At 56.2% G+C, this 12,944-nt stretch overlaps 1 protein-coding gene across 6 annotated transcripts in view; it reads left to right on the forward strand.

Moving 5' to 3' along the window:
* DAB2IP (DAB2 interacting protein) overlaps nt 1-12,944 on the forward strand; it is a 212,314-nt gene that overhangs the window by 70,384 nt on the left and 128,986 nt on the right. For 2 of the 6 annotated variants that reach the window (XM_027556163.1, XM_027556167.1), the window contains exon 1: nt 4,276-4,458. The exons of 3 other annotated variants lie outside the window; for them this stretch is intronic. In XM_027556163.1, the coding sequence (XP_027411964.1) occupies nt 4,335-4,458 (124 nt within the window). In that variant the 5' untranslated portion in view covers nt 4,276-4,334. Of the gene's footprint in view, nt 1-4,275; nt 4,459-12,944 lie in introns of those variants that run through there. One more of the 6 variants, XM_027556165.1, reaches the window with a different exon arrangement.

Here is a 12,944-nt window from a genome sequence, read left to right on the forward strand (position 1 = left end):
TATCCTTACACAGGAGGAAACACAGTCCCGGATGGGCAATTTAAGGCTTTCCAGAGGGTAATTCTGATTGTATGCTGTGTTCTCCTTCCTCACACAACTGTAAATCTGACAGCCCATTAAGATGTGAGGCTGCACTGGGCTGGCCCCTCTCTGCCTCTGAGCCCACCTGACCCAGCCCTGGCCTGGCCTGTACTTGACCTGGACTTCCAGCCCAGCAGGATGCTATTCCCCTCCAGACCACTGGATCCTGATGGTCCTGTGCCCACATGGGGAATTCTTCATGTCCATCCTTCTCTGGTCTTCTCCTGTGTCCTCACTCATCAAACCTGACCGGTAAGGTATGGCAAGGGTGGAGAGAGTCAGGTTGCTTTGATGAGGTGATGTCTGAGCTGGGTCCTGAGGAATGAGGAGAGTTCGCCAGGTGGGAGCAGAAGGGAGACCTTCATGGCAGCCATGTGGCCATCAGGGCAGAGGCTGGAGCCTTTGGAGGCTGAGAGCAGATAAATCAGAGTGTCTGGCATGGGTTGGCGTGCAGAGTGAGGGGGCTGGCTGCTTTGTGACAGCTTGGTCCTTTGTGGTACTCCGGGAGTTCACCTTTGGGGGCTTTTGAGGGATGATGAAGGTGATGTGCGGTCAGGTTGGATCTGACTTAACTAGCTCCCATCCCCTTGCCTGGCACTTACTAAACATGCAGATTTCCAGGCTTCATCCAGACCCACTGAATCATGCATCTTGGAGGAACCTCAGAAATACACATGTTTAACTAGCTGGGCCATTTGGGGGCTGGAGGCAACGGAGGCTGCAGCCTTGAACACCACCCAAAACAGCATGTGGGGCAGTTCAGGAGACCCTTTGGAGGCAAGACTGTGGTGGGAGAACAAGACCACTGAGGGACTACAGCCTGCAGGGCCCCTGGCTCACCGATCGGAAGGGTCTGGGGAGCCCTTGCTGGCCAGGGCTTCCCCCTGAAGGAAGGTCTGTGGCAGGAAGTGGTGGTGGTATGAGGGGGGGCATTTTTAGGTGCCCCCCCTCCAGTCTGGGCAGTCTCCGGAAAGCAGCTGCTTCTGTTTGAAGGGAGGAGGCCACAGGGGTAGCAGGAGGGGGTAGGTGGCTTGCTCCACAGCGGGATTGATTCCAGATGCTCTGCTGGGTGTGCAGGGAGCAGGCTTTGTCTGCCTGGGGGTCCTGGACCTCCTCTCTCACCTCCCACCCTGCCCCTCCCCTACTCAGCAGCCCAGCTGGTATCTTCTTGGTACTCATCTCAGGCCTGAGGAGATGTTCGGCTTGGATGCCTGGCAATGCCCACTCCATCCCAAGGCCAGAAATGCAAAAGCTCCTCCCTCCATGAGGCAGATAGGTTAGGAGTCTGTAACTTCTCCTTGTAGGCAGGGAAACGGAGGCACAGAGATGGACTTGAGAGCCCAAGAAAAGCAGAGTTGACGCCAGACCTTTGGAGCCCAGCTGTGTTTACAGATGAGATCCTGAAGTCCCCCCTCAGCACACAGTCTTCTAAATCTGCTAGTTGGGGGTCCCAGACCGAGACCCGCTCGTCCCAGCCTTAATCAGCTTGATCACTTGATCAGTCTCTCCTCTCCTTCAGGAAAGCTAGAGACTGGCTAGAACCTGGGAATTCCTGTTTTGGGGGAAACTGGGCCGAATGCCTCTTGTCCCCATCCTGAGCTGGGCCTCCTGGGAGTCCTCCCCCCAAAACTAGTGGGCCTGGCTGCAGAAGTTATTCTTTCTGGAAACGCCAAGGTGTGGGTAGGTGGCTGCAGGAGCCCCAGAAGAGTGGGAAGGGTCCAAACTGGATGTCCTGGAGGAGGCTCTAGAACCCGGCCCACCTCTCCATGGAAGATAGTATTGCTCTACCCAGGGGCCTCTGCGTTTGTAAAAGAGGCTCCTGGTAATGTGTGCTATTGCAAATGAGCTAGAGCAGTGCTTTAGCCAAAGGAGGCTAATGGGGGTCCTTGCAGCCCTTGTGGTTTCCCATCTTCCCCAGGGATTGGCCAGAGCTCTGGGGAGAGGGGCCAGGGGAGTTGATGGCTTCTGACAACCCAGGCAGGGTTTGGAGGAGCAATACCCCTTCGGCCCCTCCCCCCTGGTCCTGGGAAGGCGCCTGGCTTCCAGCTGTGATCCAGGCTTCTCCTGACCTGGGGGCCCTCCCTTCTGGCTGAGGGAGCTAGGGAGGGGGTCTCCTTTGTAAGGTGCAAAACCTGGTCTGGATTCCCGCCGACCGCCCCACCCCCTCCAGGGCCCCACCTTTTCAGCTGTGCTGGAGGAAGCTGTCCAGACTACCTCAGGCCCCCCATCGGACTCTCCCACCAACACACCCCTAGGACTACTTGTCAGAGTCCCATCTGAGGTCCTTTGTCTCTGTCACTGAGGCAGGTAGCTCTCCCTGCCAGGGCCTCAGTTTCCCCTTCTGTACTTGAGGGGTTGGAATTTAGGCAGATGGTTATGAGGATAATTTTAAAAATAAATGCTGCTGCTGAGGCAAGGTGGTGTAGAGAGAGATACTCCCACAAATGGCCAGGGTGGCCAGGGAAAGCTGCAGGAAGTGGGCCCTAGAATGATGGACTTTGGCCAAGCAGAGAAAAGTCGGTAGGAGGCCAGTCCCTTCTGTGTGCGTGTGTGTGTGTGTGTGTGTGTGTGTGTGTGTGTGTGTGCGAAGTGTGTGGTAAGTTGCTTCAGTCGTGTCTGACTCTTTGCAACCCCATGGACTGTAGTCTGCCAGGCTCCTCTGCCCATGGGATTCTCCAGGCAAGAATACTGGAATGGGTTGCCACCTCCCCCTCCAGGGGTTCCTCCTGACCCAGGGATGGGACCCATGTCTCTTAGGAGTAAAGAGGCGTGAGAAGCAGGGGAAGAACAGAGGTGAGGCTGGGGTGGTTTGAGGGGAACTAGATCGCTGGAGGCTCAAATACCAAAGAAGCTTCTTTGCACTTGTGGCTTTGGGACTCTGGGGAGCTATGGATGGTTCTTGAGCTGGGGAGTGCCTGACTTGAAGGCTTTCAGCAGGATGCCATAGAGGGAGCCTCAGTTTCCATCCCTACAGTGGGGTAGGGATGGTTCTGCCCTGGTCGCAGCCCTACCAGAACTGCTGTAAATGCCCAGCGAGGGAGACCTCACAGCATCTGAGGTGTTTCACTTGGGAGAGGGTTTAGATCAAAGGCTACCCTTGTGGCTCAGCTGGTAAAGAATCCGCCTGCAATGCGGGAGACCTGGGTTGGGAAGATCCCCTGGAGAAGGGAAAGGCTACCCACTCCAGTATTCTGGCCTGGAGAATTACATGGACTGTATAGTCCATGGGGTCGCAAAGAGTCAGACATGACTGAGTGACTTTCACTTTCACTTTAAATCAAAGGGACAAAATGTTCAGATTTGGCAAAGCCCCCACGGATACATAGGTGTTCATTCTGTTCTCTCTAGATTTTGTGCGCTTGAAATACGCACCCTAATTGTAAATATATAAAAGTAATACATATATCAAACAGAACGATTTTTAAAAGAACAGGTGAATGTCCTGCCTGAAGTGAAGTGTTAGTTGCTCAGTCTGCCTGACTCTTTGTGGCCCCATGGTCAATTGCTCTCCAGGCTCCTCTATCCATGGGATTCTCCAGGCAGGAATACCAGAGTGGGTAGCCATGCCCTTCTCCAGGGGATTTTCCGGGGATCGAACCCGTATGTCCTGCATCCGCAGGAGGATTCTTTACCGTTTGGGCCACAAGAGAAGGCTTTCTGCCCGGCAGGGACCCTGGTGTGTCAGGGGGTGTGTTTGTGGGACGGTGCTCAGCCCACGGAGCCTGGTGTAGAAACCAACCCTGCGGCATCGGCCTCATTCGAACCCCAATCGAAGGTGACCAGTTCGAGAGCAGGGTGCCCCCCTGGTCGCCTTGGGTGCGCCCTGCCCCGTGCGGAAAGAGTGCACACACGCGGGTGCCTATACCCGCCGTCGGAGTGGGGCGCCGCGGGCTCCCAGAGGTCCGGCCTCAAGCTTTCAGGGTCGATGACCCTCCTGGGGACCCGCCTGGGGTCTCAGGCACTCCGGCCCGCCTGGCCCCGCCGACTCCAGGCCGGGATTTCTCCCGCACTGACTTTCCGGGCCGGTGCCAGCCCTGCCTCCCGGTCCCAGGCCCCCGCGGCGGGGCCGGCTGCTCCGCGGAGGGCGGGAGCGGGAGGAGGAGTTTGAGCGACTTTGTGGGGCAGCCTTGGCCTCGGCGGCGGCCGCACCGGCGCGCGGGAGAACACCGGGACGCCCGCCGGGCCGGCCGGAGCTGGCGATGGGGCCCTTGTGAGCGCGCCCAGGCCCGGCCCGGTGCCCGGCGGGCGGCAGCATGTCCGCGGGCGGCGGCGCCAGGAAGAGCACCGGGAGACCCTCCTACTACTACCGGCTGCTCAGGCGACCCCGGCTGCAGCGACAGAGGAGCCGCTCCCGCAGCCGGACTCGGCCCGCCAGGGGTAGGCGCCACCCCGACCCCTGACCCCCGGAGCCGGGCGCCCTGGGGTGCCTGGGACTCCAGGTCCTCCTGCTGTCGATTTACCCCGACCCTCTCACCCGCCCCCCGTGGTTGCCCCTTACTGTGTCTACTTGTTCCCCAATCCCCCGGCTTCTCCCCATCCACCACGCTGGAGGTGGGGGAGTCGGGGATGGGGGAAACTGAGGCTTGGGGGTCTCCTCTTGCCAAGGGCAGGCAAAGTGGAGATCGCAGTTCAGCTTCTCGCCTCTGAGCCCCAGTTTGGACCTCTGCGCCTCAGTTTATTCAGTAGCGGTGGCGGGGGGGTGGGGTGGGGGGGGTTGGGGGTGGTGGGAGGGATGGAGTCACCCTGAGGGGTTCTGGCTCAGTTCTGGCTCTCCCCAGGCTCGCAGGACCCTGCCCTTTCAGCCTACCCTCCCTCCAACCCCCTCGTGGCTCCTCTGGGACTTAACCAGGACTCCACCATCTCTTGGGTGGAGGGACACATGGGTGGAACTCCGGGGTCCTATTCCAGGGGTCCTTGGCTCCAAAGGAGTGGTGGCTTGTAACATCTGTCCAGGACCTCTCTGAGTGGGTGGGTGAGGGTGGGCGCCACCTCCTTTGAAAGGAGTTTCTGTCTTTCACGGCCAGGAGGCAAGACACAGAGGGGGGAGGTGCAAGCAGCATTTTCTTTTTCCAGTAACAGGATCCTCAGCTGGAAAGGCGTGTGATCCAGGGGGCTGGGTGGGGGCTGGGACTTCCTTCCCTGGCTGGGTAGAAGGGAGTGGGGAGGCCCCCCTGGAAGGAGGAGGCCTTCAAAAGGGCCCTGGGTAGGTTGGAGTCCCTGGCAGAGGCTCAGGCCCACGGAGGTGCCCGTGGGTGGGAGGAAGGTGGGTGGGGGAGTTGGGAGGACCTAATGGATACCTGGGCTGTGTTTACATCATCGGGTTATCTTGGGAATCCGGAAGGCTGGCCCGGTGCCCAGCCTGACCCAGAGGAGTTTGAACAAATCTGTGCTTGGCATCTGGTCAAGTGCCCCCTGCTCCAGGCTCTGGTTTTGTGGCCTGGACCCTGTGGTTGCCCGGAACCTCAGTTTTCTCGTCAGTGAGAGGATAAGTCCGGCAGGCAGGCAGTACAAGTTTATCTGCCTCCCCAGAAATGGGGAAGACTTTTCCCACAGTCAGGGCTCAGCAGCAATGCACGGGGCTTCCTCAGGAAGTGGTGAGTTCCTGAGGTAGTGAGTTCCCCGTGTGTGGAAGGGTTCAAGCTGAGGCTGGGAATGCATATGCGCGTGTGTTCTGGGAATTCAGTCTTCAAGTTCTCCCAAGGCTTGTGATCTCCTCCCCTTGCCTTCCTTGAAGAGGTCTCTGACTGCTCCCTCCCTCCAACCAGGCCCTGGGCCACCAGAGATCTGGGCTCAAGCACTGTGATGCTGGACAAGGTTTGTCATTTTTCTCAGCTTCCTGGGCTGTCAAAGGGGGCTGGTAGTACATGGAAGATTCGGGGAGAAACGGGTTCAGGTTGTAAGAAGCAGGAGCTGTACAGATGCCCCTGCAAGCTCAGGTCACCGGCAAGCTCAGGGCACCTCCTGCACCTACCCCACCCCTGCCTCATGCCCTCTGTGACCTTCCCTTCACTCTTGACCTCAGCCCAGCTCTAGTCCCGCGGGCACAGAGAGGATCAGAAGCTCTCCCTCCTGCTTAGCCAACTGAGCAGGAGACAATCAATGCATGTCTGGCCATTGCCTGAGCCCCAGCTCCCAGGCTCGCTTGTGTGAGAGCCCCAGCCAAGCACCCAGCTTGCAGGGAGGTGGGAGGAGACTGTTCCTGAACAGAAGTTATGTCTGGGGAAATCAGGGAGAACTTCCCAGAGGAGGTGACGTTTGGACCGAGTCTCACCACCTGGCTGGAGTTTCCTTTGGCAGAGGGAGTGGTTGAGTCAGATGGGAGTTCAAGCCCCAGGTCTGCACAAAGCCATCCTTTGGCCAATTACCTCTCGGCCTCAGTGGCCTTGTCTGGTAAATGGAGGTGATGACAGCAGGGTTGTTTAAGGACTGAGGGCAGGAAATATTGGGCTGGCCCAAAAACTTGTTTGGGTTTTTCCATAAGATGCGATGAGAAAACCCAAATGAACTTTTTGGCCAACCCCATACTTGGAAAGCTAGAAGCCTGTGCTGCTTGGGACTCAGGCCACAATTGATGTTGTGTGAGCTGTGGATGTCCTTACTCTGGACAGAGCAGCAGTCCTTACTGTTAAAGAGCAGAGTAAGTCTTATCCGTAACTAAGTCGTTATCCTTACAGAGCAGAGTAAGTAAGGATGTCCTTACTCTGGACAGAGTGCAAAGACGGGGAGTTGGAAAATGTCTTGATATGGTGGCTGAGATGGTGAATAGTCTGCCTGCAATGCTGGAGACCTGGGTTTGATCCCTGAGTCGGGAAGATCCCCTGGAGAAGGAAATGGCAACCCACTCTGATATTCTTGCCCGGAAAATTCCATAGATGAAGGAGCCTGGCGGGCTACAGTCCATGGGGTTGCAAAGTCAGACACAACTAACTAATTTTACTTTACTTTATTGTGGGCAGGATTCATCCTGGGATGGCAGAGGGCATGCATTGGTTAGAGGGGATAGTGGGAAACAGTAGTTGGGGCCTGATTACAGGCCCTTGAGCGATGTGGAATCATGGGTGGGAGCAGGGTAAGAGGTGGAGGTACCCGGCTGGGGGACAAACCTGCCTCCAGTAAACTCCCAGATCCCTGACTATGCCTCCAGGACCTCCTCTCCCCCTGAGGATAGCACCCCGACCCAGGTGGGAACTCTTGCTGGGGGAGCCATCCCGAGGCCTTGAGCTCATTCTTGGTGACCTCAGGCCTCAACCTCCCCCTCTGTGGCGGCAGAGGGGGGCATTGGTCCCACGGTGGTGACATCATCAGGTCCCCGAGTATCCCAGCCCTGGTCTGACCCTCGCTTCACACCCATTCCGGCATCTGCCACCAGCAAGGAAGGACGATGACCGAGAACTCAGATGTGTGTTTGTTCAGAAACAGGAAGGAGCAGGGGAGAGTTGGCAGGTGGTGGGGACCCAGCTGGGCCTGGCCAGGGGAAGGGTTGTGACCCGTCTGCCACCCGTCTGCCCACCGCCCCCACTGTCTCTCTGGAGTGGCTGGCAGGGAGCTCCCTGCAGGCTCAAGAGGAAGACTTTGTCTCTGGCAGGGCTGCCAGTGCGGGACTGTGTCTGCAGCCCCCTACGGTGTGACCACAGCAGGGCACTAAGCGAGGTTCCTCCCTTTGCTGGGCCCTGAATCCTCAGGAAAGGCAGAGTGAATCTGTTGCTGGTGGGGCTGGGGCACGAAGTTTGATGTGGCTGGAGGCAGGGTGGAAATGGTGACGCTGGTGTGGCGAGGGTCATCTGGCCACTTTACACTGGACCTTGTGGCTCAGACCACTTGAAGGCTGGATGTGACCCATGAATTTGAGGGGGTCCTGCCACCCAAAGTGTGTCACCAAGCCAGGGTACCTTCCCACCTACTCCCACCAAGGTCAAGATAAGCTTTGTCTGTCTGAGCTACTTGTACCCCTGGGAAAACTTGCATTTCCCCCCTGCGTGAATAAAGTTCGCCCATTCACTCAGCTAGCTACACGGCTTGAGCACCTACTATATGCTGGGAATGGGGCCACATGGGGAGGAGTTGCACAGGCTCCCAGCCCTTGACAAGCTCCCAATCGGCTGGGGAGGCTGGCTTGTTGAGCTGCCATGGGGCACCGAGTCCTTTTTGGGGCACAGGGCAGCGGGTCATGGGAAATGAGCTCAGATCAGCCACGAGCTAGTTATGTAGCTAGGCACATCCCAGGGCCTTAGTTTCCCCATCTGTCAGTTGGGGCTAATCCTGTTAGTTGCCTCCATGTGTCAGGAGGCCTCTTGGAGTGCCCATCCCTGTACTCAGGGGAGGTTCTTTTCTTTATGTCTTCATCTGAGTTTTTCCAGGCATCCAGACACATGCCAGGCCCTGCCTGGGCGCTGCAGTGTTGGCCCATGTTTTCTCCGTAGATGGTCAGTTCCTTTGCCACGCCCCCACACACCCCATGGCATGGGCCTGTGCCTTGCTTGCTGTGTGCTTCTCCTCCCCTCCACCTGGGGGTCTTTCCTGCTAAGCTATGCTGGAGTCAGTGAGAGGGGCCTCAGGAAGGGGCTCCCAGGAGTGCCCCAGCACCCCCCGAGGAATGCAGGCAGGAGGACCTCACAAAGGTGCCCTGGAGGACTGGCGCTGATCCCCTGAGGTGGTGGTCCCCTCCCAGGACTTAGAAGTTGGCAGCTGAGTGATCCAACCCCTGGGGTCCAGAGGGAGATAGTGAGGCACAGAGGGGCCACCTTCACAGAGAGGGGTATGGAACCCCAGTAAGGTGGCAACGTGGTTTGGGGGGGTTGCTGGCTTGAAGAATCTGCTTCCTAACTGGGAGCAATGGTTAGAGAGGTGCCCGAGTGCCACCAGAGGGAAAGACGGGTGCTGGGACCACTCCTGGGGACCCTGGCTTCAGGCAGACCTACTGAGAGGCCCCTGGGCAGCGGTGTGGGCCCTGGGGGCTGGACAAGCCTGAGAACAGCCCTGGTGGGGGCTGCCTGTACCTTGTGGTCCCCTCGGTCTTTAAATGTCCATGCAAGGGTCCCCAGCTTGGCTGAGACCGCTGAGATTGTGCACATACCCTTTTCTGCCTTGTTTCTCCCTTTGTTCCTGCTGAGACATCCCTCCTTTGAGAGGGTTGGCCCCAGCTTCCCCAGGCCCTCCTCACCTTGACACGCCCCAGGTCCTGGGAGCTTCACTCCTCCTCATGACAGGTAATAAAGTTCCAATGACTTCTGTCTGCTGAATGCCTGCTCCGTGTTGACAGTGGGCTTAACTCGGTTATTTGCCTTATTTAATGCTCACAACAGCACTGTGAGATGGATACTGGCATTATTCTCATGTTTTAGGTGAGGAAACCGTGTCCCAGAGAGTGGGAGCCTTGGCCACCTTCAGGCAGCTCAGAAAGAGTGGAGCCCAACTGTGCCTCACTGCACATCCTGAGCCTGTGAACACACCACCTTGTTCCTCCTTAGGCAGATCCTTCTGAGGTCAGGCCTTGGTTTTGATAAGGCCACTACCTCCTCCTATCTGATTTGCACAGTCAACAACTCTACTGAGTGCTCACAGCCATCCTGGCCATAAATCAGGAGGAAGGCAGGGGAGTGACCCCATTGGCATCTGTGTGTGGGGGGCAGGGTCAGTCTTCCTGGTCCGCCTCTCTGTGCCTTGGATGACTCAGGCCATTCCCCAGGCCCAGTCTCTTCCCCTGTCCCCACCCCTGCTCCCATTCATGCCTGCCAACCATGTCCTTTCCCTGGGCAGGTCACAGGTCTTACAGCCTCCACCCTGTTTATCCACCAAGTTCCTTTGTGCTGAGGGCTTAGCATCTCTTGAGGTGAGGTCCCTGGAGACAGGCAGGTAGTTTGAGGCCCACTTCCCCAAGCTGTCTAGGCTCTTGAGGGAGGCCAGAGGCCCCAGTGCATCCACTGGAATGTCAGCCTCTTGGTCTTTGTGTTTCTGGCCCATCCTCCTCACCTCTAATAACAAGGAAGAAAATAGCTTCCTTTTCCCCACCTGACCATCTGCCAGGTCTGGTGCTTAGAGCTTCACCTGACCTTCTCCTTTTAACTTTCCAACCCTCCTAGAGGTTGGGGTCATCACCATCACTTCCCTTTGCCAGGTGAGGAAACGATCTCAGGGTGTGGAGGAAGAGGCCAGGTTCAAACTAAGGCCCATGGCCTCCTGAGCTCATGCTTAGAAGCAGACTTCAGTGGGTCAGGATGGAGCTCTGATTGCCGGGCCCCCTGTCTCTGGCTCAGTGCATTCAGTACTTCCTGCGACCTGGTGACATAGACATGGCCCCAGAGCGTGCTTTGCTTAGCTGCTGATGGGGGAGGTTGGAGGGATTGATCCTGGCCATCTCTTGCAGCTCCAGCCCTGGGAGCTAACTGTTCCCCATGACAGCTGTGGAAACTGAGGCTCAGGGAGCCAAGGCCCCTTGCCCGAGGTTATGTAAAGAGGTTAACGTGATCCATGTCTGAAATCCACACTCCTTTGCATCCTATTTCGGTATTGATTTTGTTTGTTGCTTAAGATTGGCATGGATAGGGAACTTCCTTCGGCGGGGGCGGTGGGGGAGTGGGTGGCGGCGGTCAAGTGGTTAAGACTCTGTGCTTCCAATGCCAGGGGTGCAGGTTCAATCCCCATTTAGAGAACTAAGATCCTGCATGCCGTGCGGTGAAGCCAAAACATAAAAATAAATTAAAAAATTAAAAAAAAAAAAAAGGTTAGCCCAGATGGAGACATTGAGGCAGCTGGGTCTTCTTGGTGGTGGGGGGTTGGGGGAAGAGGGGTTGAATTCCTGTGTAACTTGACCCAAACGTGCTCACGTACCGAACCTCATACATGTTATGCTTTGAAATGACATGTAGCCTTTTGGCTATTTTTAAAAGAAAAGCAATGGCTGTGATATTTCCCCTGCACCTTCCTCTTGAGGCCACTTGGTTAAATGTCAGGAAAGGGAGAGTATTTCCTGGTCAGGAACATTCAGAGCTTGCGGGGAGCTGAAGTTTTGTTTTCTGTTAAGTAGGTGTTTGGGGAGTCAGTTCCCGATCTCCCCCGTCCCACCCCCGCCCGCCTGCCATTTCTCTGGGAAGGTTGTGTTTGACAGTTGCTGGGAGGAGGGTTTTGAGAGGGAACAGCGGAGATGCCCGCGCGTGGAGTGGCAGGGTGGTTATTTTTAGCCATCCCCATCCAGTAGAGGCATTTCAGCGTTTGTTCAATATTTAATTATCCATCTGAAACTGGCCCACGTGGCCTTGAGTTTGGAAGCAGTTCTCTGTGCTGTGGTTTCCTCTGATTGCATAAATAAGGAAGCGAGGGGAATCTCAATAGCCCTCCAAATAATACGAATGAAAAAAAATTTAAAAAGAGTAGACTCGGTGCTCAGGAAAGGATGGGCTTGGTTCCACAGTCTAGACAGACCACCTGTACCTTAGCAGAAAAGCTGAGCCCGTGAGGACGCCAACCACGTCCTTGGAAACGCAGCCGTGCTTGGTCTCTGAATCCCAGACTCCACAGCTGCCCGGGTTTTTCTTTGGGATGGGCTCTCCCCCCGCCTCTACTGGGTTCCTGTGTTGACTTTGACAGCTGCCAGGTACCCGAGAGGAGGTTTGGGGATTTTGGTTTTGGAAGTCTTGTTAGCTTTTATTTCCCTTCTCTCTTCTTCCTGACAGACAGGAGAGCTCTGTCGGCATCTGGGCTGTGTTATTTCTTTCTTCTTGGCCCTTAGAGGTGATGTGTTGACACGGCTGTGAAATGGAAAAGGCAGAGCCCAGGGAGGAAGGTGTGGGGGTGCAAGGCCTTGCCTGCTCCCCTGGGACTCTGGTGCGTGAGGGGAACAGAGGGGAGAGGAAGAAAGCTGTGCCAGAGGGAGCCAGGCAGCCAACGATGGGCCTCCTTTTGGTGTCCTTTGGCTTGGGGGTTTGTAGAACTTGGATTTAGAGGTTGGAAATCAATAAATCGGCATTCTGGGCTAGTCGTAGGGAAAAGGTGTTTTTTTTTTTTTTTTTTTAATCCATTTATATCTCTATCCTAGGGCTTCCCTGGTAGCTCAGCTGGTAAAGAATCTGCCTGCAATGCAGGAGATCCCGGTTCGATTCCTGGGTTGGGAATATCCCCTGGAGAAAGGGATAGGATACCCACTCCAGTATTCTTGGGCTTCCCTGGTAGCTCAGCTGGTAAAGAATCCGCCTGCATTGGGGAAGACCTGGATTCGATCCCTAGGTGGGGAAGATCCCCTAGAGAAGGGAACAGCTATCCACTCCAGTAGTCTGGCCTGGAGAATTCCATGGACTGTACAGTCCATGGGGTCACAAAGAGTCGGACACGACTGAGCAAATTTCACTTTTACTTTTCACTTATATCTCTATCCTGGGGACTGGGTTTGGCTCAGGAGTGTGGCCAGGGTGGGAGTCCTCCTGAGTGCACCATAAATGCTCTGTAACTTCTGGGCTCCGGAGTACTTTGAACAAGTAGATGTGAAGCAACGTAGGGTATCGTTATAGGCTGGGTGAGTTGTCGTTATCTGTTCATTCAAAGCCTGAGGGGTTAATTGTAGCTCTGTTAGGGCTGATCTAGAAATAAAATGTGATGCCTGTGGCGATCGGAACCATCCAGATGGTTCCTTAGCATTCTCTCCCCGCCAGAGGCTGCTACAAGTGTTACTTGTACTTGTTCAGAGCAGCAGAGCTTTAGTGAGCCACCTACTGTTTGCAAGCCCTGTGCCAGGGGCTCCCATAGAGCGTACAGTCAGCCCCCACCCACAGGAAGCCAGGCCTAAGGGGAAGGTGGTCCGGTAAGCGGGTTAGCAGATGGTGTGACTGGAAGGGCAGGCAGGGCCTTGAATGGTGAGCCAAGAGGTTGGAACT

The sequence above is a fragment of the Bos indicus x Bos taurus genome, chromosome 11, assembly GCF_003369695.1.
Source record: "Bos indicus x Bos taurus breed Angus x Brahman F1 hybrid chromosome 11, Bos_hybrid_MaternalHap_v2.0, whole genome shotgun sequence".
Classification (NCBI taxonomy): Eukaryota; Metazoa; Chordata; class Mammalia; order Artiodactyla; family Bovidae; genus Bos; species Bos indicus x Bos taurus.